The sequence below is a fragment of the Cebidichthys violaceus genome, unplaced genomic scaffold (genome assembly GCF_023349555.1).
Source record: "Cebidichthys violaceus isolate CVI_PGR_0920_01 unplaced genomic scaffold, fCebVio1.0.p SCAF_28, whole genome shotgun sequence".
NCBI classification, from domain to species: domain Eukaryota; kingdom Metazoa; phylum Chordata; class Actinopteri; order Perciformes; family Stichaeidae; genus Cebidichthys; species Cebidichthys violaceus.
The window spans coordinates 4079925-4107171 of record NW_027176461.1 but is presented as its reverse complement, the minus strand read 5'-3'; the positions used below and the strand labels follow the sequence as shown (position 1 = coordinate 4107171).

Genomic DNA, 27247 nt, shown 5'->3' with positions numbered 1-27247 from the left:
TGCTCCAGGTTGTGGTCGGAGGCACACTTCCTCTGGTCCTCCGAGAGCTCCTCCACGTGGCTGTCCAGGCTGAAGTGCAGTCGTGCCAGCTTCTCCTGCATCTCACGCACATGCTCCAGTTGCTCAAAGGAGCACACCTTACCTGGAAAACCAGTAACCGTGTAACTTTTCTTTTTTACAGGAGGATTACAGCAAAGTCTTGAGTATTTCCATGGCAACAGACGTGTAAAAATAGCCCCACTACTATCTGATTTCAGTTCACTTTTCAACTGGCTTTATTTTCCGGCCGTAACAGAATATTCCCCCGGTGGCCTCTCTAATCGAGGTTACCTTACCGAAAGCCTGCAGTTTGCCTGAGTGGAAGTCGTTGAGGAGGTTGAGGAGGCCTCCCTCCATCTCTCTGACGTCTGAGACGTCTGTGAGGAACGAGTGCTGCAGGGGGGAAGACTGCACTACTCTACTGGGCCCTGCAGGCTGGGGGGCCCGGGGCTTCTCCTTGTGGGGCCTGAGGAAAAACAAACAAACAAACATCACGATCATACCCTACCTCATCTACTTCTGCTATTCCTGTAATGGCTTTTGACAAAACTGAAAATATTACTGTATAACAGACATTACTGAGTCAGTTTGCTGCTGTTCTGACTCTGTTGTAATGGGCTTAACATTACAGCTAAATGCACCACAGCTATTTGATTTCAAATAGTGATTGCACTCTACTACACTCAGGTTTTTTAATGAGATGATGGGACATTAAAAGGGCAAAGAACATGTGCAGCAGCTGTTCATACGGGATCTCCCCTGTTACACTATGACACAAACCTGGTGATCTTCGGTGGCGCTACGACAGCTGTGAACACCTCTTTGGGCTGCCCTGGAGCTCCTATGGACCGCTTAAACTTGCCTCTGTTCTTGGGGGAGGGGGGCTGCGGCAGGCCGAGAGAGAAGGTGGCACTTTTGCTGGCAGGCAGGACGGAGACTTTGCGGGGGTTGACGGGGGGAGGAGGGGGCTGGGGGAGAGACACCTTGGGGCTCCGCTTCTTGCGCTTGTCTTCCATTATCATTTATCTTTTAAGTGAAGAGCACTCTGGGGTAAGATGAGGTGGGGAGGTGGGGGGGGGGGGACTGCCTGGCTGGTGTACAGGACGTCCTGAAGCAAACCAAAAGGTAGGAAGTTGTAAACCTGCAGTCTTCCCCTTCCTGAGAAAAGGGCTCCGTGGAGACTGTGCCAAAATGAATGCTGATGATGCAGCTGAGGATTCTCCACTCTGCAAAAAAAAAGAAGAAAGAAAAGCAGTTAGTGGTGCATTCATTAGTTTACCAGCGTCCCTAGGTCATTACAACAATATACATGTCACAGACTAATCTACATCATCAGTGCGAGCGGGTTGCTACAAAGAGGTTTTTTTGCATAATGCTTCCCTGGTGTAAAAAGAGAGAGTGAACCAGTGGCCTAGAAATATATTTTTAGAGCCGCCTCAAAGTAGAAATACCTCAGAGAAGATGTGTGAACTGAAGGACGTCTATTTCCAATTATTATTACAAACAAACAAACCGATTATATGCTACAAAAATGATCAAGAAATACAAACGAGCTACACTGCATCGGCTTTGTTTTCATCTTCACTACAGATAAATGCACAGAGAGGTAACATGAGTCCTTAGAGGAGCATACAGCTTTCAGACAAATGGCTGAAGGAGAAAATCAATAAACTCCATTATTATTGAGATCCTTCACTAGGAAAGTGCAGTTTAAAGGTCTTACCCTCATCTATTTACACCCAGTTTGTGACCAGAAAAAAACCAACACATTTTACAAGCTGAAATGGCCCAAATAAATGCAATAAATTTAAATATTTCACTATGACTTAAAAGGTTGTATTGCAAGACTGTTGGATTACAATGGTCTCTCGTCTGTTGTTCCCTTATACGTGTGGTATTTTACATTTGGCTCAGTGTACAGTGTATCTACAGCAGTAAAGTGCTTGTTTTTTTGCCTGTTGTTTAACAGCCCCAGTGGGTGCATTAATGTCACTGTGGTGTCGGCACCGGGCCTAAATATCCCATTACAGTGTGATGAAATAACTGTTATAATAGCCGTCATCTGCCTCCGTTCAGAGGAACGTTAGAATCCAAAGATGGCCACTACAGTAAAACACAATGGCAACTTTACACGCTGACATCCTTATTTACTTGGATTGTATTAACGCTGTAGACAAACTGCTTTCAGAGCAACATGGACACCGCGGTTTACTACACTATGGTGTTGAATTCAGCGAGAGAGAAGACGTGTAAACAGACATTTATCATCTACGAGTGACACAAACACGACTTACCGAATCAATTACGCACCAGAAAGCAAACCGGCTGAGCGAAGCGTCAAATTTCTCCTCCCGCCATTTAAAAACGCCTAAATTGACCTCACGTGAACTAATCTTTGTAAACCACAGTGTAGCTGCTGAATTCTCCCCGCTGTGGCACAGGTGTACATATATTATAACCACTGGTCTAACGTAAAGCGCGGCATCGATGAGCTCGGCTCGTGCGGAGCTGTTGTGTTTTTTATCCGTCTTAAAGGGACAGTCCTCTCCGCTGTGTGCGTGTGTGTGTGTATGCGCGCGCACGTGCGTGTAGCCGTTAGTATGTTTACTCTTTGTGTCATACAGGTGCGACGAACATCCTGCCTCGGTGCTGAATGAATCAGCTGATGATGCGAATGTCTTTTTTTCTGTCATAGCCTGGTGGGTTTGCCATTGCAGTTGCTCGGCAACTGAAGATATGCACTCAGGCCACATGGCGACGCCATTGTTCCCCATCTTCCTCTTCGATCCTCTCTCTGTGACACCATGAAACACGATATACTCCTTTACCTCCATTAGTGTTTTAATCCTTATATGCATACACTTCTGTCAGCTAATGGTTGAAAAAGTAGCTTACTCTTATATTTTAATTAATAAATTAATAATAATACCACAGTGTAAACATACTGTAAAAAGTAAAAGTTGTGTATTTAAAATCTGAAGTAGTAAGAGTACACAAGTATTGGCATCAAAATATACTTAAATTACCAAAAGTAAAAGTGCTCTTTATGCAGAATGACCCATTTCATACATATATATATATCATATCACTGGATTATGATTAGTGATGCATTAATGTGTAAGCATCACTAATGATGCAGCTAGTAAAGGTGGAGGCCTGTACAACATACAACACCCTCCATCCCGACACTGTCAGCTCGGATAAGATGACAAAAACTTTAATGGGGGAAAAAAAGAGGAAAGAAACTTGAAGAAGAGCAACAGATGAGGGATCCGTCACTGGCAAGTCCTCCATCTTTATGAAAAGTGTAACACTAAGGATGCGGAAAAAGTCTGTGATCATTTGAATTTCATAATCGTTACACTTGTACTCTGGGTTGCATTTTCAACACCACTGAATATTTAGCATCAAGTTGAGCAAAAGTATGACTCTTGGATTCCGTTAAAAATCTTTGCTTCCATAAATACTCAAAAGCTGAAAAAGAAAACATTTCATGATGTTATTCAGCAATTGTAATTAAAACATTAAAAGTCGTCCACTGACGAGTCAATAAGTGCAACCTGTCAATTGAAGTTTCCCCCTATTGGCTGAGAAATAGTCCAAATGTTGGCTTTAATCTTTGAGGCACGGAGGTCAGAATGAAAACGGATATCAGAACCAAATAAAAACTAAAGCAAACCTTTAAAGTAATACAAAAATATGTCTTTTAATTATGGCAGATCAGAACAAAAACATGACACAAAATGCAGTTTGTAGAAAAAATACAGAGCTCTTAGGCATGTTTTTGTTGTTCCAAAGTGAATGCGAACAATAACAAGTCAAATCTAACTGACTTTCTGGTCTGATGAGCTGTTTGAGTACGAGTATGCCTTTCCTAGGACGATTCTGTCTCTGAGCAGCTTGAAGAAGGCGTAGTAGTTGCTGAAGAGAATCAGAGCCAGTGATATCGTCTGATGCCACTTTTCTGAACATATCAACGAGTAGAGCTGGTAGAATATCATGGCACCTTCCAGGATGATGAGTATGTTCAATATTCGTAAAGGCTTGTTGAAGAAGAACTGAGGGGAGGGAAAGTGACAGGATGCAGTCATCAGATAAAGTCGCCGCCTTTTTAATAATACCGCATATATTTTACAAAACGGGCAGAACGGGAAATCTCTGGTGTCTGGTGTTCATTTGGGAATACTCACATAGAAGCGATAATGGGACACGTCTGACGGAACTGCAACATTATAGTGACCCATGGCCTTGTAGACGTTCTTATTGTGTTTCACCAGGACTCCCTGGGGCCACATGTACTCTTCCGTCCATCTGGACAACGAGAAACAAGCAGATTGGAATTAAGACTTGAATCAAATTAGTCCCTAAATGGACCTAGAGCCCAGTGACACACCGCGAGTGGTACATACATGTGCTGAAGAACATTGGAGCAGAGCGAGGGGTCTACTTTCTGCCAGCAGCCCAGGTGAGCTGCGGCCTTGTGAAGCAGGTCGCAGTATCGCGGTGGCAACAGGTGCCTCATGAGGATGACCGACGTACTGACCGACACCAGGATGAACAGCTCACAAGACCAGCGCTTGTCCACGTACTGTGTACTCTGAGAGAACATGTAGAGAAAAAAAAATAAATAAAAGAGAAGTGATATTAAAGCATTTTAAATTATTGTAAATGTCAAAAAGTTACAATTAAGACAAGCTTCTTACCTTAACAAACCAGACAGGAACGAAGGCCACATAGTACGCACTGAGCATCGAGCTGACCAGCACCTCCTTCATCCTCCAGTTGAAGTCCATCTTCAGGTACTCCACCTCCTTGCGGATGAGATCCGGGGAGAGGCAGCAGGCGTGAGTCGGCATGGCCTGGACGCCGTACAGCTGGCTGGTGTGCTGCTTCCACGTCTCCTTCAGCACGGTCAAGTAGTCCCTGCCCCGGCCCACGCTGCCCACCTCCTTGGAGCCGATGCTGGCAACGGGGGAGAGCAGACCCGCTCGCCGGAAGTCACAGCTCAGCCGGAAGAATGGAATATACATCCCGAATCTGTGGGGGAAAACAACAGCTTACTTTTATCGACACCTTAACGCCTTGCGTCCACACTGCCAGGGTGGTTGAGCAAATATTCTCACAGTGAAAACAAACGTTTGTGTCTGCACCGATGTTTAAAAAAACAACAAATAAATATAGCGCCAAATATCTTTGTGGCTTCAGTTAAAAAAACTTGAAATATTAAGGCCGCTCCTGCTGAAAGTGTTCAATAAACCGGATGTTACAATCCAACGTTTCAATTGAAGCTCTTCACTTAAGAGACAACAAGCACCAGATCACTTCAATCATTCAATCCTCAGTTCAGACTACTTTTGAGTGAGCCCAATTTTTTTTTTTTGACAACCATATATACAGCTTGTTTCAGCAAAAAACTGTTTTAAACACATTTGATATCCAGCTGTATCCAATCTAGCTCATGAAATATGGGGAAAATATGAGTGCGAACAGATCAGCAGGAACCAAAACAAGTGAAGCTGGTGAAAACAAACTATGAAAATACATGCAAATGTATTCAAACTTTTTTCTTTTTTTTTTTAAATGCGTGTGGATAACATGGAACCACCAAAAATATTTTCTGTCATTAGAGTACAAGCCTGTCTTTGTTTTCCTTGTGTACACTCACGGGTAGCAGAGGAAGAGCAGGCTGAGGACGGAGTACGTCCTGAAGAGGTAAATAAGGGAGCGGCACAGGCTCCAGCCCGTCAGCGTGAGCACAGCAAACCGAGCCGTCACCAGAAAGATCGAATGAGGGAAGGATAGTTTCCCACTCTGTGACGCCTGGGGGACACAGATGAAGGGGGAGACAGAACAGTCGCATTAATGCAACTTTGCCATTAGATTTATATTCAACACAGAACACAATCAAAGATGAGAGAGAGAAAGCACAGCGCAGGACTCATTTGCATCAAATACAGAGTGACATGACTTCATAGTCGAATGTATGGCAACACGTGTGAGGGACGAGAGCTAAATACTGAAACGGTAGAAACCAAAAATTCAACTCTTACCTCTTTAACGATCGCTGCAATTAACCTCCTCGCCAGTATGATGATTGTGAACACCAGCATGTTATAATCAATAAGGTGAAAGTTCTGTGAATAATAAGATTGAGAATTATTTCTCCCACTTACATTATTTTGTCAACATTAATAAGCATACCAGTTCAGACTACCAGCAAGATATGCAAATTTCAAAATAGAGATACAGTGATCTACGAAATGATCATGAGTCAACAGCTGACCACCGAGTGCTCACCAGTGATGTGTGTGAGGGAGGGTGTGATGGGGGGTACCACCACACAGTCTTGTAGATGTTGACGTAATGGACAAAGAGGGCGATGAGGTGGCAGAAGAAAAGATGGAGCTCGAACAGCACGTTACGATCCACGGACAACTCCGGGATCTTACAGTGCTTCAGAGGAACGACCGTCTGCGCAGCCAGCGGGGGGTTGGACATGCATGTCCCCGAGCCATTCCTGCAGACCAAACACAGCCGTTATTATTGTGACGCGGGTTATCAACTCTGTGGCAATATGGAACAACTGGAGTAGGACACATCCCTGTCTACGGGTACATCCCAAGTCTCTTATTTGTCATTTCCTCGCTCCCCCTCCTTATTTCTGCTCTGAGGAGCGAGGAGGAATCTAGCGAGGAGCCATGAGCGAGGACGCAAGAGAACAGCCTTCCAGGAAGTGTTTTAAAGGCTGACACTCATTGTTCATCAGTTATGTGATTGGACGCTGCAGCTGATCGGACTGATCTGATTTTTGAAAATATCACTGGAGTTTTATACCAGAGTGAAGACAGATCAGAGATTAAACTTTTAAAGTTTTAAATTTGATTAGTTTTCTGATTCATCTGGTTTAAATATGTTTATTGTAGACTGAACAACAAAAGGACCACAAACAACTTTCTTCATGTATTAGAAAGATTTGTCTTTTCATGATCTGATATTTCCCTCAATAACCTTTATTATTGATACAACTGAGGCTGATCATCGGGTTTGATGAGTTATATAATTTAAATTTCCCCCGAAACATGGAGCCTAATAAATCAATTCCAGTATTCAAGAGAGACCATAATCATATTCTGGGTTATTTAATAATGACGTCACAATCAGAATTTTAAAAATCGTACAGACACAGTTTCAGGCTACAGAGAAAACACTCCTCTACTCTGACAGTGATGATTACTGCGCGTCTTCATTAGTTACTATTAATAAGTACAGTGATCATATGTGCAGACACAAACTTCTCAAAAGTCTCTCCTGTGGTTACAGCAGACTGACAGCTGATCCACCACCATCAGAAACAGACGTGGTGACGATACAAAGGAAAGGGCGTCTCAATTCTCTTAAAACATATTTCCTCGTTTCCTCTCTCCTCGCATGGTTTCCTTGGGAGGGACTAAGACGCAAGAAAAAGACGCAAGTGAAGGAAACTGGGACGCAATTAAGAGACTTGGGATGTACCCATAGTTCATTCTTGCAGCCCAGATGAGGGGCAGTCCGTCAAGACTCCCATGTTCATCTCTTAACTCTCTCTGTGTGTGTTGAAGCAGCGGTGTATCAGAGCTCACCTTGTCCGGGATCGCACCCCTGTGACCGGGGAGCTGGTCGAGTGGTTGCCGTTGCTGACCGAGCCTGGTTCATTGCTTAGAGGAGGTCTGCAGTACGTGGTACGGTTCGCCCCTCTCCTTCCACCAGCCATCGCAGACACACCCACGGCTCACTTCTCCCAGCTATGCGACCGGTTATACGATTCGTCTCCTTGTGTTTTAATCTGTTTACAAGGAAGCGGATCACTGTGATTTAAGAAGGCCCATCTAGAATGTCAAAATATGTAAGCATATTTATTGACTAATGGGTGTAAATTATTTAAATGAGCCTGTGATATGTATCACATATGATATAATTCACTGGCAGAGCAGCAGCTAGTAATGAAGTTAATAATAATAAATTGCTCAGTGATTGGATTAGTCACAGGGTTGACAATAAGGAGTGGTGCACAGAGTCATAACAACCATTACATAAATCACATATCTGCAAGTTTCTGGCTTTACAGTCATATAGATCTGCAAGAATAATCTCCCTCGTAATATGATTAGCTGGCGTTGAACAAGTTTGAGATAGCTGCATAGCATCTTTTTAATATGGTGCAAGTTGTTGTTTTTTTTGCGGAAGCTGACATTACAAGCTAGCTAAGAAGCAACATAATCTGCTCTCCCCCCGGTCATATATTTTACGAGAGCCGTGTCAGTGCGAGACATGAGGGGGAGGGCGAAACCAACGTGGACCCGTTCAAAGAGCGACGGACTCCGATCTGTCCGCCAAGACCATGCTTGATTAAATACAAAGATTTGAGGCCTAGGCTAGCAGAGTCTCTGAGCAGCTAGCTAGCTTCTAACCAACCTACCGAACAGGCTAGACAAGTGAAGGTAAGCTTACCAGTGGCAGGCTCCGTTATCTGCGTTAGAAGCTGCGCTGTGGCATAAACAAGTTAAACGCAGTAAATTTTCAAAATATTAATTGAAATACTGGCGTGTTTTCCATTGAAATCAGCGAAGACAGTCATTGTTGATGTGAAACTAGCCGCTGATAGATGGGGGCGCGGATATGTTAGCGACCTATGGGAGGAGAGTAATTTAAAGGGACAGTACACCGAGACAGTCAGAGAGGTAGAGCAATGTATTTTAATATACTTACACGTTTATACGGTAAACAACTTTAGGATCATAACAGTACGTTTTTACGTGTTGGGGCTGTATGCTATTGCTATAGATCTTCTTTTAATTGAATATATACTGTGTCAATACAATTCTGCTTGTGATGTAGCAGAAAGTTCATTTGATGCAACTTGTTTACATGATTGTAGAAAAAAATTCTATTTTTTCGTGAAGTTGTATTATTGACTGACTTTTGCTTATAATTGGCCAACATAAGCTATGAATAAAAAAAATTACAAACTGGGAAAGGCATGTGGTATTGAATATTTTCAGAATTGTTTTGGGAAACATTTAAATGTAGAAATACTTTTTTTTTTTTTTAAACTATCAGTTATTAAAAGTGTACCAACAAAGGCGACAGGCTTCTCCCACTTCAGCACTAGGACCACCAGAAGCTCAGGTATGGGAGCGGGTTATCAAGACCTTGTGTGTTATTTCCTGATGAGGTACAGTATGTAGTGTAAAAGGCAGCACTGTCCGTCATACCAAACACCTCAGTTCATCTGTGTGGATCTCAAAAATGGACTTTCCATGGACTGTAAGCTGCTAGTCAGCCTGGGTCTTCAAATGGTAGAGTCAAGGAACATCTACAGGAGTTTGTCTTAATCTCACTTGTTGCATGTGAAAAGTCCAATAAGTCCAAACCAAACACAGTAAATAGGTATCATGCATATATAATTCAAGACATGTATTTAAGCTATCTTTTTCAAAACCTTAGGCCAGCGTTAAATATAGACAACCATCCAGCTAATATGGACAGGCTACTTACAGTAAACCAAAACACATCCAAATAAACAGGAAACACAATTCACAATAAAAAAAACAAACCTTTATTTTTTCATAAAAAGGCAGTTAAAATGTCTGGTGTAAAAATAATGAAAATCTGGACACATTCAATAACATTAAAATTCCACATGATCAACGACCACATCCTCGTGAAAAGTATTAAAAAACTACAAATCCCTTGAGGGGGTTAGTATTGACACAGAAGCAGTCAGCCTCAGAGACACAGCAAGGCCTCTGCTCTTTCCAGGGACTTTCAACGGAGCTGTGAAAGACAGAGAGAAGACTTTAATAAACCTCAGCAGCAGAATTCAAAAGGAGAAACACTTGCATGCAGTATCTTTTCAACTGACCATAAAAGCCCGGCAAACTGGAGTTCAATGTGTCAACTGCACCTACACAGTTTTCTGACAACCTAAGAAGAGAAACAGAAATGAGATCTCGGACACACCAGGGACTTCATGCACAGTAAATAACACACATGCAAAACTAACTTTATACTAAAAAAGTATCATGCAACTCAAGCTGAAAGGTTTTGTCCACCAATGGGAAGTTTTAACGCTTTGAGTGCAACTACTAATTTTCATTAATCTACATTCTACAGAAATTATCAAGATGGAAATTGGTAAGTATTGAGTGAAATGAATGGACCATTATTGGTTTTATTTGAGCAAGAGTTGCATCACAACCATTTCTGATTGTTTTGTACGGCTTATTTTGCTCGGAAATAACTACAGATAGCATAATTTTGTACTTCAATGTTTTTGATATGTTTTGGATGACTTTCATTACTTGATGTTTTGCACAGAAAACAAAACAAAACAAAAACTCTAACAAATGAGTGTTGGGGTTAGTTTTACCTTCTTGTGGCGATCTTTAGGCTTTTAGAATCCTCTCCTCTGCGATTTTTTTCTTTTATAAAAACCAGCCAGCATGACTTTGCATCAAAGTCAAGTAAGATCCCTGCAAGCTTGATTTGAAATACTGTTGAAATTCAGTTATTTCAAGTGGCTGAAGATACATTGCTCTCTTGAGAGCTTGAATAGATACACTAACTGAAGGTTAATGACAATCCATGTTCAAGCACTACATCATTCTCAATTCAAACATTGTATTTGGCAGCACATTACCTCAAGGAATGATGAGCTTTATTTATTATCTTTTTTGAAGGCGACATTACAAGTGTCATTTAGATAAGTTTTGAAAACAGACGAAGAGGATACGCTCAATGTCATAACACTGCTTTTGTTGTTTTTTTTGTCAGGCTAACGTGTATACATACAGCTTATTCAGCGTTGTTGAGAAACCACTGACGACCACTTTCACAAACGGAAGGCATTCCTTTGGTACAACAAAGGCAAAATACCATGTTTAGTTTGATTAAAAAGAAACTAGAAACTTTATTGAAACACGCACTGCAGAAAAACATTTGGGGATATATTTAGTATCCTATTTAGCCAAAGGTACACAGGCATTATGCATTTTGGAGACGGTACGGCTTAAAGCATACACAGTTGTTTTAAGGTTATGTACAAAATATTGAGTTGGCTGCTGCCTTCCTCTCACACAGTAAGGACTGTTAATCCTTCAAGCTTTACAAGAATAAGTCGATCAGCGTTGATTTCGCAAGTAATAGTCCGGACAGATCACAATAAATCAAATTGTAAAGTGGGGCAAAAATAGAAGCATTTTTCTTTGCCAAATGGATTTCAATAGTATTTTGGGATACCCTATAACTTCACACAGACTAGATTTGTATTGTAGTATGAACAAATATAAGAGAAGACTTTTTGTAAACGGCTCAGGGCTGTATTTGAGTTTGTGACTAACTCCGTTATAGTTATAGTGAAGTTACATTGAGGCATTGTGAATCATTTTTGTCCAGTCATGAAGGACTTTTAGAATGCAGCCTACGTGAGAAGAATTTATCGCCACAGTCACATTTTGTTCAGATGCAATTAACTTAAAACGATAACTCATTAAAATGTTACTCTTGTTTCTTTGTTAGGGTTATGTCACTAGGACCTGCCAACTACGCAACTGAAACAAACATTAAATGGAAACAGGTAAACAACGAAAAACCCCGTCTTCATGTTTCTCCTCTGGCACTATGATACATCCAACAAAACGTCTACCGAGTTTAAAAAATAAAAAAAATAAAATAAACCATAAAAAAAGGGAACAAACGAGAGGGAAATTACTTTTGAAAAGTTCAGTGAGTTACAATCGGAGACAGTTGCCATAGCAACTCTCTACCAGTAGCCGTTCAGTATCTTCCGTAGGGATGCTCTCTATACGTTCCCTTCGACTGCCTGGGAGCGGCCGTCTTGCCTCCAGCCCCGGAGCTGGACCATGAGTTGTCCCACTCATCTTGAGCTACAGAGACAGAGAGGAGAAAACACAGGAACAAGTCATTAGTGAGTTAGACAGGAGGTCCAATCAGTGCTCCACAAGTGTCCTCAGTGTGTGTGCGCGTGCGTCTGCTTACCATAGGGCTCATACGGGGTTTCCTGGGCCTCTCCGTGTCCATAGTCATAATATTCAGTATCCCTGTGGGCAGTAAAAAAGCGTAAGTACAGTACTCCTCCAATTTACAGTAAGATTTAGTAAGCAGGTCATTTTGACTTACGCAGGTGCAGGTTGCTGGTTATAATAATTGTCATATCCCTCATAGGCAGGCTCTGCATACTGCTCTTCATAGGAAGGCTAAAAATGACAACAAATTTAGTTAAGACAATATCAAGCGTGTCACAACTATTGTAACCAAAGGACAGATCACCATGGTGTAGCAAGAGACAAGTCGTGTAAGAAGAAACCAGGATGTAAGCAACTTACATAGTCCTCGTAGCCATCAGATTTGGACTGTGACGCTGAGGGAGGACCCTGGTGGGACATGGCTGCAGAGGGGAGCATCCTTGGAGCTCCTGCTGCAGGTGGTCTAGAGCGGGGAGCTGAGCCTCCTCTATTAGGAGCAGACGGTGGTCCACCCCTACCTGAAGGCGCACCTCTATGACCGTTGCCACGCCCTAATCCCCCCCGGGGGCCACCACCCCGCATTGCTCCTCGGGGAGCCCCGCGTGGCATCCCTCGCCCCCTGTGGACAGTTAACAAGGTTGTAAGATGTAATTAACAGAAAACGTATCCTAAAATCTAGCAGTAATTTCACGGGTTAAAAAAAAACAAAAGCACGACAGAAATCAGGCTCCTACCGTGGTCCTCCAGCACCAGGTGGTCCACCCCTGCCCCTTCCGAGGTGACCACCTCGCCCCCTGGAACAATCCTGGGATCCATTCAGGAAGTTAGGATCCATGTACTCGTGCTCTCCGGGCTCCTACAGATGAGACCAAAACAGTTAATGCGATTGTCATTTTCATGGGACAGCCGGGGGTCGACAGTGACAACACACGCCGTTATACTTTCCTCAAACCAGCAGCCATTATTTACTTATATCGTACTTTAATGTTGTTACTTTTATTAGTCTAATGCTATATGGAGAACCAAAAGAGGACTTCTAGGGTTTTACTTTTCATTGAACTGAAAACAGATACAAAATTATATCAATTAAATGACAGTTTGTAAATGCAACCTTGCACATATGTAGTCATAAACAAATATATCGACTGTAGCCTATGCTAACATACGATATGCCTGCGCTACATTTCAGTACCTGGGAAAGCACAGCACGCACACAACTGCAGCATTATACTTATGAATAACCGGGGTGTAAAACGTTCCTCTGGGCACATACCGGGATAAGGAACTTCTTGACCTCCTCCATAGCGTGAGCCATGCGCATGTAGGCTTCTGGTATGGGAGCCATCACCTCAATGAACACGTGCAGCTCCATGGACAGGTGAGCGTATTTGGCCTCACCGCCCTTCCTCAACTCTTCCTCCTAAAGAAACAAACATAGGAAATGTAAATGATGATTCAAGTACAAAACAGGATATGCCGATTAACATCTTTTGAATAGTGCAGCTAGGAAACCGTTTCTACAAATACCTTATTCTTGTCTCTCATGGAACCTTTCCCCAGAACTGAAATCTTTGCACCAGTCTCTTCCTGGAGTCTCTTGATTGTGCTGCCCTGTGGTCCCAAAAGCTTACCAACAAAGTTCACCTGTAGGGAATGTTCCAATTTAATTGCAGCCATGCTAGATTACAAGTAAATAAACAGCAGGTAGGTCAGTCTATTCCGAAATGAAATCAGGTCACGGTCAACGCCATGTTTGCATCAGCCCTTATTCTAAATCTGCATCATGCAGATAAACAAGCTTAGTACACAGAGCGCCTGACTGGAAGACGAGAGGGTGCTTTAAATCAGATGCAGGATTAAAAAATATTTTTTATATAACCTCCAATGGGCCAGTTCACTAAACACAGCATCCAGTGGATGGAGCATTAAATGAGAAAGCATAACTGAAACGCTTACCCTGGGATACTGCTTGGTAGGAATGAGTACCCGCTCTTTCAGTTTGAGATTCTTAGTAGCAAACAGGTCCAGGTACGTTTCCTTCTCTGGCTCTTTCTTGGTTTCACCTTTTCCAATCCTCTCGATCTCTGCAGGCGAGAAAAAAACAAAACGTTTTTAAGTATGTGGAATTCACTGCTTCTGCTAAATGACTGTAATGTTATTCACAGGTTCAATGACCAATGCGCGATGAATGACAATGCAATGATATTTAGTGCCAATTAAAGTGCTTTTGCGTCTTACATGAGCCGTAATATATAAAGCGCCGTGCAAAAATGAGTCGATGGTATGAACGTGGTATCGATCAACTGATTATTTCAATCACAAAACACATTTATAACATTAGTCTTTTTGAAGAAAGACTGTGTCCGTTAAATTAGGCAAAACATGGTACATTTTCAACCCAGAGTTTGACCCACATCGCTAACAACCACGTGTTCATTACGCCATTGTTCAGGCCTGCACCGGCCGCTGTAAGAAAAAAAAGATGCTAGGCCTCGCGCCATACTGCCGTTCAAGCGTTCGTCTGTATGCTCCTCCACACGGTAGCTGTCACACTTACCTGCAGAAATAAGTTTCATTGCATGCGTGAAGGACTGGTCCAAGCTGTCTTTTTCGGCCTGGAGCTCCGGAAGGTATTTAGTGTCTTCCATTTTGATTTTCCTTTGTGGACTTGACTGCACGGCGGACCCGAAATGTAACGTTTGGCTCGTAGCAACACACTACTCCGGCCAGATTAAAAAGCGATGCCCTGCTACGTTCGTTCGACACCGGAGACCCGGTAGAAACACGTTGCACAATATGTGGTCGAGTTGCAGGACGACCACGGTATTTCTTCCCTTTGCACGTCGCGCGGCTCTCTTCAATGGACAAAGGAGCAATGGCGCAGCTGCATTTCAGCGCGGTGGGAGGAGGAAGATACGCGAGAGGAGGTAGTGACGTCACGGCCACAGCGAACCGAGGTAACCGGGGGGGAAAGGCAGCAGGGGGCGTGGTCTCAACGAAGCGGTTGCATGGTGATTGAAACCTATTGTTATAGAATATAGATCCAACGTCCTCTCGCTGATCATGGTTCTTATATCAAAAATAGTCTTCATATCAATTAACCATATAGATACACATATGGATACTGAAAACTGGTATTGTGATGTCATTGGTAACATTTGTCCTGCTGTGGTTTCATATAATAAACAATTATTTGTATGATTCTATTGTGTCTTCTTTTTAATTAGCAGATCATTTGTTGAATCATTTTTCATGCAAAGTATTGAAACATGCCCTTCATATCTTAACACTGCACTAAGCGATCCTTGTAAATAGCCGACTTACTCCGCTGAACAGCCAATGAACCCGGTTTTACACTAATATGGAACAAAGAAAAACAAGCACATCTCCCGTTTAATTCCAGTGTTTGTCCGTATTTTTGCTTAATACATTACTCAAATCCTTAAATATAATGTAGTTCTCTTTTCATTTTCTGTCAATCCAGTTATCAATTATTGAAGCTATTTAAATTGCAGGCCAGTATTTTATCAAAGTTCATTGACGTTACTGTGTCCTATACTGCATATTTGGCTCAGAAATGTGTATTTCAGTTTAAAATTATTTGTAGTACCCTATTTATTATTATTATTTTGCATATTCCACCAATTCAAATACTGTGAGAGCTTCTAATGTTCTGTAAGTAATGCTGTAATAGAATTCCAGCTGGTTTCTGTCCGTTTACACCTAATTCTACTTGTGCATATTTGGTCCGCGACAATATAGATTAGTTGAACTGGAAAACACAGTGTGTAGCTTTCTTTTAGCCACATCAATCATAAATATCATAAATACTGCTGTCTCCACTTCCTTTTACTCTATTTATCCAGAACAGCTTTCAGAAACTGCCTGGGATTATTAAGTCAATACTAATACATACAAAACAAGTAATCTTCTATCTATAAAGTATTGTGTTTAAAATCTCCCTGCACAGAGTTTACTGTGATCATGCTCGTCGGGTCTTGTGGTTCTCTTCTGGCTGCATATAAGGTAAAAACTCCAGCTGGTCTTGTGGATGTGCTTTAATACTGGATATTAGTAATACAATGTATTGCATAATAACGGCACCAACAAAACCCAGGACCAGCTGAGACACATTGGCCAGAGAGGTGAGTATACAATCAGTACGCTATAATGAATTCATTTCAATTAAGACATGTGTTTGTTCCACTTTGTGCTGCACAATTAAATCTCCTGCTATTCTTCAATGTTGACTCATTGTAAGCATTCTTCCTTTTAAAATAACAAAGACATCACAACATCAAGTCCTAACTGTATGGAGATAAACACATGAACACTTTGGTCAAACAACTTAAATCAAACGGTGTTATTAACAATAATGCATATTCTAACAAAACATTCAAAAGCAAGATTTTATTTTAAAGTACCAGTAGCCATTTAATAAATCCCACAGCAGAACAATAAAAAAAATCTGTTGATTTATTTACAATGATTAAGGCATCGACACAATTCATGTCAAATTTGTGATAAATAAGAATTTGCAAAAGCATTTCAAGTAACACTGGATTGACAAAATGTGTTAAAAATATTGCATTTGTTCTAAATTAGTTTTTCTTTTCAATAGTGACTTTAAGTAAAGAGTGATAATATTTCCATGGTTTGGTGATTTCTGAAATGATACAATTTATGAGATATCAGAGTCATATCACTAATCTGTCAGCTGAATGCTGCTGTTCGTAAACAGTTCACCTTACAAATAGAAAACCAGATTTTACAAGTCAAGAATCAGTGCCTTAGATAAAAGGCCACATAAATTGGCCGAGTAGATATTCCAGTTGCATTGAACCGGGAGTGCGGTCTGCCTCTGGAGGTATTGTCAGATATCAATGATGGCAAATATCTCTGGTTTTTCCTTATCGTGGATCTGCATTGCGGAGTATGTGATGGCTTTCACCTCAGTTCCCTGGATTTACAAGAGAGGACATAACACAAACACAGCATTTATCTTTTATTATGCATGTTTTTTAAAACATAGCCCTCTGTACTTGTGTTCCAAAATTGTAATATATACAGAATCATAATCTGAAAAAAGTGATATTCTACAGTGACATCTTCAAGTAAGCGTCACTGACTTACCTGTGGATGCTTTGCCAGAGAGAATTCTTCACCCCAACTTTAATAAATAAAAGAAAGATGACCGTATGAGAGAGCAGCATAAAAGACATAAATAAAATAGAAAAGTAAGACTAGATCGATGAAGAAGAGTGTGTTCAGGAGCTGCAGCACTCTGAGTTTCAAAATCTGTTCATGTCTGAGGTTCCTTCCAAACCGACAGCAGCAGAAAAATACCAGTTTGTCCTCATACTGTTATTTGTCTGACTTTACTGCACTTATTTTTGTGCCTGCTTTGACCACCAGGTCACCCCTCCTGTAGGCCTTTTTGTTGTTGTCTCGAAGCTTCCTGAGCTCAAAGGAGAACCAGGACTTATCATCATTCAAGGAGCAGATTATCCGGGTAGATGTCTTCACAGAAGCTGCTATATGAGGTCATTGTATCAGTGTAGTCATCCAGGTTGTCTTCGATGAACCTGTGGAGTCCATGCAGTCTCAGGGTCTATTCTGGCTTCAGGGGACCATATTTTCACTGTTTTTGTATCCGGCTTAGATACTTTGAGCTTTTGTCAGTATGAGGGAATGTGGGAGTGATCAGCATGCCTTATATGCTTGTATACTGGTCTGCTAACAGCTGTTATGAGGAGCTGGCATTTGCCAGGGGAGCGATATACACTCACAACCAGTATTACAGCAGTAAGTTCACGAGGGCAGTAGAATGGTTTAGCTTCCAGGTCATGGAAGCACTTCTTAGCTATAGCGGTCGCATCACAGCACCATCTGTGGTTAATGTGGAAACATAATCCTCCACCTGTGCGTTTCTGACTGAGCTTCAGACAGCTTCTAACAAATATAAGTTTGTTTTGATCAAAAGTTATCTGGGTGGAGTTGCAGGGAATGAGTAACGACAACAATGGAAACTTACCCAATGGAGCGGATCTTGAAGTGCATTCTGTCTATGTGCAAAACTTTGACCTCCTAGTGGATGGATGCAACAAATGATTGTTGAATAACAGGAAAATAAATAATAAACAAGATATTAAGATAGTCTGTCAATCAAACAAGAATCAAAATACATGATATGTAAATTATGCACAGCAGTGTGCACATGTGGGCAACTTCCTGATAGATGTCACCCTAGATGTTTTGATAAACTACATACAAAACATGTCCAGCACCCTATAACTGATCCAACATACTCACCCTGGGAATGAAGAAGAGATCCGCACTAAACTTGTACAACCAGTCATCTAGGAAGTGGAAAAGAAGAGACTCCATGTCGTCACCTTTTGAGGAAGGAACAGGATATGCATAGAGGTTTATTTCTGGTCAAGCAGCATGACTGATCGAGGTATAGAAGAGGTTGATCGAGGCTTGCGTTGAACGGACGGCGACAAAGTGCTCTCACCCTCTGATTCCACGTCAACAGTGTCAATGGGTTCCACTGTCTCGGTGTCCGTCATGTAGCCAAACATGCCCATGGCACACTGCTCGAAGGCTTCCTCCAGAGTGTTTCCCCAAGAGTGAATTCTTTGAAGAGAGATCAGCAAATATAACAACAGTGACCGAACAACAGAGAAACGTGAGATCTCACCAAGATGTCAAAACGCACTCACTGCACGTCCGCTGTATGATCCAGGTCTGTAATGGTAAAACACAAGGTGACATAATGAGGCAGGGCGTGCTGTTAGACGAGCCTATACCAGCTGGGCATATATCACAATACTCGTATCAAAGTATATTTATGGCACAATTTAGATAGTTTAGTTTAATTAGAGCATGAACATAACGTTAGCTACAGCTAGCTGACGATGGAGACTGTAAACAGTTTTAACAGTGTTCACTAGTACAGTAATGTTAAACGAGCTAAGCTAGCTACTTTTTTTCTAATCACAACGTCAGACTTACATTCATATTTCTTGTTGATTGGCGGGTATTTTGACTTAGTCGCTTTCTGTGCCTCTGTAAGGTCCAGCTCACGGTCGTCCATTATGACTGTACGTTCTTTCAACGCTTTAAAAGATGACCAAAACAAATGTCACCATGTCGGTGTGTGTGTGTGTCACAACCATTCACAACCAGTACGCTACATGCGTCGGAGGAGGGCGTTCCGGATGGAAGGAGTGTGTTTGCTGTGACGACTTCCTGTCGGTGTTTGCTGAACGCTGATTGGTCGATCCTGTTCCATGGAGTTGGCGCCATTGCAAGCCTCCGTTCTGTCCACAGAGTGCTCTCTCCCAACACATTTCCTACTCTTCGCCAGTAGTAGTGGCTCAACCACGACACAATGGCGGATAAAGACGGTAAGGGTGTTCACTTTTCCTGAATTAGCTGATTAAAAGTGTATGTGTGTGTGTTGTCCACAATGACATGAACTACCGGTCAGTCAGGATGGACCGGTGTTCGCGCGCCAGCCAGCATCACCTCTCATTGTTAAAAACCAGCCAGCTAGCTGGCAGCTATCGTCAGCAGCTAGCAGGCTGGCTAAGCAGAGGTTTTAATGAGTGTAGGTTAACACATGGAGGGACGCGTGGCTTAGGGCTGATAATGATGTTGTACTCGTAGAGCTAACTTTAGCAGCAGGTGTTGACATTATCTTATCAGCCAAATAAACCTCAGTGCTGTTAATTTAACAAGGGAAAGACTTTTATGAGTAATGTATAACTTGTATGTCTCTCCAATATCTCTACTCAGCATGACCTAACTTTATGTTATTGGTAAATGTTCCTTTTTGCAGCTGCATTTGACGATGCTGTGGAGGAAAGGGTGATCAATGAGGAGTACAAGATCTGGAAGAAGAACACTCCTTTCCTCTATGACCTGGTCATGACTCACGCGCTGGAGTGGCCCAGCCTCACTGCCCAGTGGCTGCCAGATGTCACCAGGTGAGAGGGGATCTGCCTGCATCTTGACATACACCAAAGCGTGACATAAGAGGGATCATGTCAGGGGTTTTTTATGAATGAATGAATGAGCATTTGACTCATTTTGTTTACTTCATCCCTCTTCACAGACCAGAGGGGAAGGACTACAGCGTACACAGGCTGGTTTTGGGAACACACACTTCTGATGAGCAGAATCACCTCGTAATCGCTAGCGTTCAGCTCCCCAATGACGATGCCCAGTTTGATGCGTCACACTATGACAGCGAGAAAGGAGGTGAGGGATAATGTGTGCATGGGAGGTTGTGTCCTCTTAAAAAAAACTAGATCATTAAATGTGTTGTGTCTAGCTGCTTATTGGACAAAATGGGTTGATGGGTAAACTTTGTTTTCAAATGCTAATGACATATAAAATCAGGTCCACTGCCAAGCCACGTAGATTCAACAAATTATTCACATTGCTCTGCGATATTTCAATATTAACATTGTTGTCATCAAGTTCTTGTATTTGGATATTGTGGCTCACAGTTCTTTTTAATGAATGAATGCATTTAAATCTCGCTGAAATCTTTAATGCTTCAGAAAATATAGGTACGTATTGTTGTTGTTTTAGATTACATTTTAGTTAATAAAATGCAATGAACCATACTTGCATAGAATTTACCTTTTTTTAACGTGCTCGGTAGAACAGAATTTACTTGGACACCTGCTCATTTGCATCAAACATCTAATGTAACCGTTGTTTATTTCAGAGTTTGGGGGCTTTGGCTCCGTCAGTGGAAAGATAGAGATTGAGATCAAGATAAACCATGAGGGGGAGGTGAACAGAGCCCGCTACATGCCTCAGAATCCCTGCATCATTGCCACCAAGACCCCCACCAGTGACGTGCTGGTATTTGATTACACAAAGCACCCCTCCAAGCCTGGTAGGATTACAGCCAGAAACCCCACGTGTTCTTTTCTGCACATTTGTAGTAACATTAAAACATAATTGTATTTATATTGAAGACCCTTCTGGAGAATGCACCCCAGACCTGCGGTTGCGAGGCCACCAGAAGGAGGGCTACGGCCTCTCCTGGAACCCGAACCTCAGCGGCTGCCTCCTCAGTGCTTCTGATGACCACGTAAGCAACCTGGAAGTGTTCAGTCTAGTGTTGTCTTTCTTCCCGTTTTAACCTGTTTTAACTAGAATCTTCTGTTTTCCTTTGGCTCATGTTACGTTTTTTTTGGATGTCGAAATAGTTATGAGTTATTACAAATGAACCAGTTTGTTACTTGTCTTTCTTTTGCCGTTGTTGCAAAGCTTTTCCTTACTTTTTTTTTATTATTATTTTCTTTTCTAAATTGTTCCAGACAATCTGCCTATGGGACATCAGCACAGTGCCCAAGGAGGGAAAGATAGTGGATGCCAAGACCATCTTCACAGGCCACACAGCTGTGGTGGAGGACGTTTCCTGGCACCTGCTCCACGAGTCGCTCTTTGGGTCTGTGGCCGATGACATGAAGCTCATGATGTGAGTAGCTCTTTAGTTGGTGACAAAATGAACTAACTGCGACAACTCGCAGGAAACAAAAGTCGTTGTTCAGTTTCAATCTTCTTTTTAACAGTGGTGCTTTTGTCTGCTTTGGCACAGCTGGGACACGCGGTCCAACAACACCTCCAAGCCCAGCCATGCAGTGGACGCCCACACCGCTGAAGTCAACTGCTTGTCCTTCAACCCCTACAGTGAGTTCATCCTGGCCTCTGGCTCTGCAGATAAGGTGGGTCCGCTCGTTCTCTGTTTCGCTGTTACACAGCGTGCTTTTGTCCAGTGAAGTAGGCTCTGTTCTCTTTTTTTTTCGACTCGGTTGAAGCTGGAGCTGCTTTTTCTTTTTTTTTAGACTGTGGCTCTTTGGGACCTGAGGAATTTGAAACTGAAGCTGCACTCGTTTGAGTCTCACAAGGACGAGATCTTCCAGGTAAGAAGCTGCCCTCTGGTCAGGTCAATTCATCTGACGGAGTTCGTTGCAGATCTGGGGTCACGTCGGGCTTTAGATGTTGGCAAACAGAGCTACAACTAATAACTGGTAATGGGTGTGGTGGGTGTGTAATGGGTGTGTTTCTCTCAGCTGTTGCTATGTCATGTCTTCTGATGACCCCTGATAGGTGACCTGGCAGATGTTTTTATGGTATTCTGTTGATTGTTTGGAGCATGTGACGCAGGACACATTTTTGTGTGAACGGACGATTAAGTGTTATCTTATGACCAATGGTAGAAACAGAAGAAAAATCAGGCTTAAGAAGCTTTAAAGCTCATCATTTTGTGCAATGTGGCATATTTGCCTTTTTAAGCACACTTGCCACCTCTGCACCTAGCTTCTGTTTGTATGATATCAAGCATGTTACCGTTGTCATCCATCTGATATGATTCAGAAGAGCCATAGTAAACAGAGGAACAGTTTTTTGGTCTTGTTGATTGTGGCTTTCTATTGATAGTGTTGTGTTTATGGAGCTCTTTGTCACAGAAATGTAACATCTGGCCCATCTGTACTCAACAGGTTCAGTGGTCTCCTCATAACGAAACCATCCTAGCCTCCAGCGGCACCGACAGGAGGCTCAATGTCTGGGACCTCAGTAAGATCGGAGAGGAACAGTCGCCTGAGGATGCTGAGGACGGCCCTCCTGAGCTGCTGGTCAGTTGTGACAAAAACTGTGTGTGTCTGTGTGTGTGTCTGTGTGTGTGTCTGTGTGTGTGTCTGTGTCTGTGTCTGTGTGTGTGTGTGTGTGTGTGTGTGTGTGTGTGTGTGTGTGTGTGTGTGTGTGTGTGTGTGTGTGTGTGTGTGTGTGTGTGTGTGTGTGTGTGTGTGTGTGTGTGCGCGTGTGTGTGTGTATTAATCCAGTTTAAAGTGCTGTGGTGATCCCTCCTGCTCTGCTTCTCTCTAGTTCATCCATGGCGGACACACGGCGAAGATCTCCGACTTCTCTTGGAACCCCAACGAGCCTTGGGTCATCTGCTCTGTATCAGAGGACAACATCATGCAAGTCTGGCAAATGGTAAGAGCTTCGTTTGTCCCATATTAGGAACTTCAGAGGTTCGCGAATTGATGTGGAACAATGAATATCAGACACGGCAAAGGGGTAGAAGTTCAAAGTGCATTTATTAACATTGAATACCGGTTACAGTGAGTCTACGTTTGAACTGTTTCTTCTCCAGGCTGAAAACATCTACAACGACGAGGACCCAGAAGGTGCTGCAGATACAGAGGTCCAGCCATGAGTTCGGTTTCCACATCTCTTCATTTGACCTGCTTGTTGAAAACAGATTTTCTTTTTGAAGAACATTTAAAGAATAAAATGCTGCGTTGTCATCTTGTCGTGACGTATTTAAAGTAAGTCTGTATTGACCAAATTTTTAGATCTTTTTTTTTTTTTTTTTTCTCTCCAAACTCCCAGTACTCAACTCTGGCTTGTGATGAAGCCGTCACAGATGTGTTCCACATTCAGGTTTGCTTTCTGATGGCTTTATTTTTTTTGTGCTGAACAAATTTCTACAAAGATCCATTTTTTATTAAAGTTGTACATACTGTTCTTGTATTTGCTTGATATTCACATTATGAACTTTCCAGATTCTGTGTGTCACTTTTATATGTGTTGTTTTTTTCTGTGCTGCATCTGTCTCTCGTGTACTTAAGTAAATTCATAATAAAATATTTACAGTAAATCGGTTTGCTTTGCTTCTTGGCACAGCATGCCAGATGTTAGCTTTTAGGTAATTTAAGAGTACATTCTGTAGAAGTGAAAAGTGTAAAATTTTATAATTATTTGTATAATTTCTTTATTAAATGTAAGCTCTATGCCATGGTATAATGTAGATCAGCATAAGACTATCCACTGCAAACAGAATATTAAGGATCCTCCTCTTCAGTGGTTTCACAGGGTTCATCACTGCCTCTATAAAACAAGCCACATGTTAGTCTTTTTGAATCCTGTTACTCACAATTCAAAGTAAATCAAACGGTAGACGGTTCAGATTAAACGTACATCAGAAATGTCAGCTCTTTCAATATGCTGTCATTCCGGTCCTCCACATTTTTCTTAGATTTTCTTTGAACCTCAAACTCCACTTCTAGTTCTCTCAGAATCTCTGTTAGTTTCTCCACAGTCTCCTGTAAAGTAGAGAAACATCTGTTGGTCTAGTTTTACCAAACCTCCTTTATATATATTTCATGTTCTACCCTGACTTCAGTCACCTCGTGTTGTGCGATGCTCTGCTCCCTTTCCCTCTCCATCAGAGTGACCCTCTGCTCCAGACAGGCTCTCTGCACCTCCAGTCTCTGCATGGCCTCTCTGAGGGGCCCCAGGCTGGCCCTCAGGTCCATGGCCTGCTCCCTGCTTTTCCTCAAGGACTCCTCCCCAACCTGCCTTCTCTTCAGCAGGGCCATGAGCCGAGGCTCGTACCAGCACTCCAGGGCCTTCACGCTGCCGCTGAGCCGCCGCTGCAGTCTGACAGAAGCCTGCCGGCACTGGCTGACGTCACTCATGGCCCTTGGCCTGCGGGGCTTGGAGGCCTGGTCCCTCAGGGTGTTCAGCTGGTTCTGCTGGGCCTCCTGGAGCTGGGACAACTCCTGGGTCAGACTTTGGATGTGGGCCTTGAGCTCCTCCTATGGATGGATGTGAAATTGATTTAAAACAAAAGACATATAATAACGAGCAAAGCTACAGTTGTTGAAGAAGGAAAAACAATATAAATGAACAACATACAACCTATTTGAACTAACATCTTACAAACATGAACCAACATGTCATTCTCTTCATACATTTTAATATGTATGCTATTTAAAAATATTTTAATTGTTAAACTTATTAAGTGTGCTGTATCTTTTCAGTTTCTCACTACAGCTTATCCATAAATTCATGACTTTAATTACTTTTTGTAACATAATTCCTTTGTTTCTTAAAATCATACTGACTTTCTCATTGAAAATACAGTTTGGGATTCTTCATGTTGGTATTTACAGCAGTTTTTTAATGTATAAGTTTGCAAATGATATTAATTATATTGTATTGTTCTATATATACGTATAGATATACACATACACCCACATTTTTTTCTCCATACTTCTACACAGTACGTCATGTTTTCTGCTGCCCTACATTCAGCATTGACCTCTTACATTGTTCACTGCCGTTTGTTCCACATATTCACGGATTCATACAAAACTGGTTTTTAGTATTTCCTGCAAAGATAGATATATAAAATGACGTGCACACAGTAGATGATATGATAGAGATGATATCTTAAAGAACAAACCACCACCATCTGTCATCACCTGCCACAGTAAGTCAATCCTCCAGGCATCATCCATCCAGTGGTTCCTACCTGTGTGACAGCAGACTGAGCCACCTCATACTCCTGTTCAGCCAGCGTCACCTGGCTCTGGATGCAGTCTCTGGCTGTGGCAAACAGTTTCCTCTTCACCTCCTTCACGTCCTCATAAACGGCGACATAATCCAGTTGAGCCAGCGTGAGCAGCCTCTGAGTCTCCATCAGCTTCCCTCTCAGGTGCCCCACGACTCGCAGAATGGGTTCCTGCAGACAGAGGAGCTCCTGTATCAGCTCGTTCCTCCGCATCTCCAGATGGGACACTTGCTGGATGCAGTGGTCGAAAAGCTGCCCCAAGTGGTCCATGACCGCCTGGTCCATTCGTGGTACGGGATGTGGAGCACACTCATCCAGGAGACTGATCGCCCCTGTTTCAGAGTCAGTATGGCGGCTGTGTGTGAAATCCTCAACATGTCCCCTGTGTGACTCAGTAGATGTCGTCTTTTTCCCAATTTCTGTTAATGTTTGATTTTCCATGGTCTTCAAAGAGACAAGCTGGAAGAGAGTAGAGAACAGCCATTAATCAAATGACCCACAGCAATAACTGATGATTGGTTTAACAAACTCTAATCTGCTCATTCCTTTTCGGCTGTTTTGCATAACAAAGCAATTTAATGTAAATTTAATCAAGATGATATTTCTGATTAGGCAAAGATCCCACACAATGGGACCTTAACAACCTTCATTGTCAAAACCTTAAACTGATCAGTAACAATTATTGTGGCTCTACTTACTTACAGTCCAGACAGCTATGAAAACAGCTTGCTGTTAACTTTGAGGACAGCTCTGCGGTGTGTCTTTCTCCAGCAAAACAGAGGCACACGTTCTGCTTATTAATAACACAGGAGGCACAGGGGGGGAAACTCTATCTAAGACTCTCTCATACCCCCCACAGGGGATCACAAACTATGTCAGTGCTGAGGGCAGACCGGCCTACATGCTCTGGATGCATCAGCTAGCACATGTCTGGACCAGCCTGGGTGCCAGAGAGAGAGACAGCTATATTTATACAGCTGTTTTTAATGTGCATCTCAGAGTGTGGTGACATCATGACTTAAAAGTGTTTCCTAACTTTTTCTCTACCTTTTGGCCTCAGACTATACTGCACAGGCAGAGGAGGAAACATTAGCAGGCTTATTCTTTTAATAGCTTCCTGAGCTCAGCTGCCCATAAAGTTTGCATGGTTCATAGACAGTATTTGTTTGGAGTGTTTTACATGCTGCTTGTCAAACTCACACACACACAAATAGAAACAAACAAACCACCACACACAAGGATACATAAGGAGGAATTTTATAATGGAGGCAACTTTGAGAGATTGTATTTACTGAATAAGTTTATATTTTGTTTATTATAATATCTTATATCCCACATGAAAAACACACTAAAATACAGTTAAAGACTGTAATAAGTTAAACGTTATAAGTAGGCATTGCATGTTTATCCAGAATGTCTTTATGATAGCATGACTGCATCATCTGTGTCCACGGCAACATCCAGTCATTGTTGACCATTTAACTAAATATCATAGTGTATTCTCTACTCTCTGTCAAAAAAAACATGTATCTCTGAATTTGAGCGAGCGATTAAGTGTTCTTTTACGGGCGGACACATTGCTAATACTTCTTCATTGGATTTGAGGATAAAGATCATTGTCACAAAGCTGAAAACAGGCCGGTTTTTATTCATTATGATTTGGAAATACATGGTTTTCATAGTTCAGGAACGTGTTTACTTGTATGGTTTTGCATTGATGCGTTGTTCTGCATGAATAAAAACAAACAAAGGAAAATTGTTACATTTTAACTCTATGCATAATTTAGATCATTGT

The 27247-nt window shown here is 42.1% G+C and overlaps 6 protein-coding genes across 9 annotated transcripts in view; 1 reads left to right on the top strand and 5 right to left on the bottom strand.

The window, feature by feature from the left end:
• ccdc28b (coiled-coil domain containing 28B) overlaps nucleotides 1–2661 on the bottom strand; it is a 5526-nt gene extending 2865 nt beyond the window's left edge. The window contains exons 1-4 of one of the 2 annotated variants that reach the window (XM_068721934.1): nucleotides 2334–2661; nucleotides 820–1265; nucleotides 336–505; nucleotides 1–142 (exon numbers count right to left, since the gene is read on the bottom strand). The exon at nucleotides 1–142 is cut by the window's left edge and continues 13 nt beyond it. In XM_068721934.1, the coding sequence (XP_068578035.1) occupies nucleotides 1–142; nucleotides 336–505; nucleotides 820–1061 (554 nt within the window). In that variant the 5' untranslated portion in view covers nucleotides 1062–1265; nucleotides 2334–2661. The remainder of the gene's footprint in view (nucleotides 143–335; nucleotides 506–819; nucleotides 1266–2333) is intronic. The other variant, XM_068721935.1, reaches the window with a different exon arrangement.
• Nucleotides 2662–3726: 1065 nt separating this feature from the next.
• On the bottom strand, nucleotides 3727–8683 carry tmem39b (transmembrane protein 39B). Its single transcript, XM_068721930.1, has 9 exons — nucleotides 8527–8683; nucleotides 7659–7861; nucleotides 6337–6556; nucleotides 6090–6173; nucleotides 5705–5859; nucleotides 4743–5076; nucleotides 4449–4636; nucleotides 4230–4350; nucleotides 3727–4097 (listed from the first exon to the last, which is right to left on the bottom strand). The coding sequence occupies exons 2-9, from the start codon at nucleotides 7787–7789 to the stop codon at nucleotides 3864–3866; spliced, it is 1467 nt and encodes a 488-aa protein (XP_068578031.1). The 5' UTR covers nucleotides 7790–7861; nucleotides 8527–8683; the 3' UTR covers nucleotides 3727–3863.
• Nucleotides 8684–9611: 928 nt separating this feature from the next.
• khdrbs1a (KH domain containing, RNA binding, signal transduction associated 1a) lies at nucleotides 9612–14980 on the bottom strand. 2 transcript variants are annotated; one of them, XM_068721689.1, is made up of 11 exons: nucleotides 14620–14980; nucleotides 14019–14146; nucleotides 13590–13706; nucleotides 13336–13482; nucleotides 12797–12918; nucleotides 12423–12681; nucleotides 12217–12293; nucleotides 12076–12137; nucleotides 11789–11963; nucleotides 9941–10928; nucleotides 9612–9852 (listed from the first exon to the last, which is right to left on the bottom strand). In XM_068721689.1, exons 1-9 carry the CDS (start codon nucleotides 14708–14710, stop codon nucleotides 11854–11856), a joined length of 1113 nt encoding a protein of 370 aa, XP_068577790.1. In that variant the 5' UTR covers nucleotides 14711–14980; the 3' UTR covers nucleotides 9612–9852; nucleotides 9941–10928; nucleotides 11789–11853. The 2 variants fall into 2 exon arrangements, with proteins under 2 accessions (XP_068577790.1, XP_068577792.1); XM_068721691.1 differs by having other exon boundaries at nucleotides 9941–10002.
• A 1125-nt stretch (nucleotides 14981–16105) lies between these two features.
• zbtb8os (zinc finger and BTB domain containing 8 opposite strand) lies at nucleotides 16106–19269 on the bottom strand. The gene is made up of 7 exons (XM_068721931.1): nucleotides 19080–19269; nucleotides 18788–18812; nucleotides 18580–18701; nucleotides 18375–18457; nucleotides 18097–18149; nucleotides 17196–17232; nucleotides 16106–17022 (listed from the first exon to the last, which is right to left on the bottom strand). Exons 1-7 carry the CDS (start codon nucleotides 19159–19161, stop codon nucleotides 16936–16938), a joined length of 489 nt encoding a protein of 162 aa, XP_068578032.1. The 5' UTR covers nucleotides 19162–19269; the 3' UTR covers nucleotides 16106–16935.
• Nucleotides 19270–19373: 104 nt separating this feature from the next.
• LOC137880493 (histone-binding protein RBBP4) lies at nucleotides 19374–23718 on the top strand. Its single transcript, XM_068721894.1, has 11 exons — nucleotides 19374–19474; nucleotides 19909–20056; nucleotides 20185–20330; nucleotides 20806–20979; nucleotides 21062–21177; nucleotides 21407–21567; nucleotides 21688–21814; nucleotides 21935–22012; nucleotides 22592–22726; nucleotides 22977–23087; nucleotides 23248–23718. Exons 1-11 carry the CDS (start codon nucleotides 19459–19461, stop codon nucleotides 23308–23310), a joined length of 1275 nt encoding a protein of 424 aa, XP_068577995.1. The 5' UTR covers nucleotides 19374–19458; the 3' UTR covers nucleotides 23311–23718.
• A 16-nt stretch (nucleotides 23719–23734) lies between these two features.
• Nucleotides 23735–26234, bottom strand: LOC137880494 (syncoilin-like). Of its 2 annotated transcripts, none has more exons than XM_068721895.1 (5): nucleotides 26151–26234; nucleotides 25414–25911; nucleotides 24284–24694; nucleotides 24075–24199; nucleotides 23735–23984 (listed from the first exon to the last, which is right to left on the bottom strand). In XM_068721895.1, exons 2-5 carry the CDS (start codon nucleotides 25891–25893, stop codon nucleotides 23939–23941), a joined length of 1062 nt encoding a protein of 353 aa, XP_068577996.1. In that variant the 5' UTR covers nucleotides 25894–25911; nucleotides 26151–26234; the 3' UTR covers nucleotides 23735–23938. The 2 variants fall into 2 exon arrangements, with proteins under 2 accessions (XP_068577996.1, XP_068577998.1); XM_068721897.1 differs by having other exon boundaries at nucleotides 26155–26195.
• Nucleotides 26235–27247: the final 1013 nt, after the last annotated feature.

Excerpts from the sequence above, each read along its gene's own strand:
- khdrbs1a (XM_068721689.1), bottom strand. The coding sequence starts at position 14,710 with ATGGAAGACACTAAATACCTTCCGGAGCTCCAGGCCGAAAAAGACAGC. Across the intron at positions 12,919-13,335 it reads TCAAGAAGTTCCTTATCCCG|GAGCCCGGAGAGCACGAGTA; the intron begins GTATGTGCCCAG and ends TCTCATCTGTAG. Across the intron at positions 11,964-12,075 it reads AACCCCGTATGAGCCCTATG|CTCAAGATGAGTGGGACAAC; the intron begins GTAAGCAGACGC and ends CTGTCTCTGTAG.
- tmem39b (XM_068721930.1), bottom strand. The coding sequence starts at position 7,789 with ATGGCTGGTGGAAGGAGAGGGGCGAACCGTACCACGTACTGCAGACCT. Across the intron at positions 6,174-6,336 it reads CTCCCTCACACACATCACTG|AACTTTCACCTTATTGATTA; the intron begins GTGAGCACTCGG and ends TATTATTCACAG. Across the intron at positions 4,351-4,448 it reads TCCAATGTTCTTCAGCACAT|ATGGACGGAAGAGTACATGT; the intron begins GTATGTACCACT and ends CTCGTTGTCCAG.
- LOC137880494 (XM_068721895.1), bottom strand. The coding sequence starts at position 25,893 with ATGGAAAATCAAACATTAACAGAAATTGGGAAAAAGACGACATCTACT. Across the intron at positions 24,200-24,283 it reads AGAGCATCGCACAACACGAG|GAGACTGTGGAGAAACTAAC; the intron begins GTGACTGAAGTC and ends TCTACTTTACAG. Across the intron at positions 23,985-24,074 it reads AAAGAGCTGACATTTCTGAT|AGGCAGTGATGAACCCTGTG; the intron begins GTACGTTTAATC and ends CTTGTTTTATAG.
- zbtb8os (XM_068721931.1), bottom strand. The coding sequence starts at position 19,161 with ATGGACGACCGTGAGCTGGACCTTACAGAGGCACAGAAAGCGACTAAG. Across the intron at positions 18,458-18,579 it reads TGTTGACGTGGAATCAGAGG|GTGACGACATGGAGTCTCTT; the intron begins GTGAGAGCACTT and ends CTTCCTCAAAAG. Across the intron at positions 18,150-18,374 it reads ATCTCTTCTTCATTCCCAGG|GAGGTCAAAGTTTTGCACAT; the intron begins GTGAGTATGTTG and ends TCCATCCACTAG.
- LOC137880493 (XM_068721894.1), top strand. Across the intron at positions 20,980-21,061 it reads AAAGCACCCCTCCAAGCCTG|ACCCTTCTGGAGAATGCACC; the intron begins GTAGGATTACAG and ends TTTATATTGAAG. Across the intron at positions 22,727-22,976 it reads ACGGCCCTCCTGAGCTGCTG|TTCATCCATGGCGGACACAC; the intron begins GTCAGTTGTGAC and ends GCTTCTCTCTAG.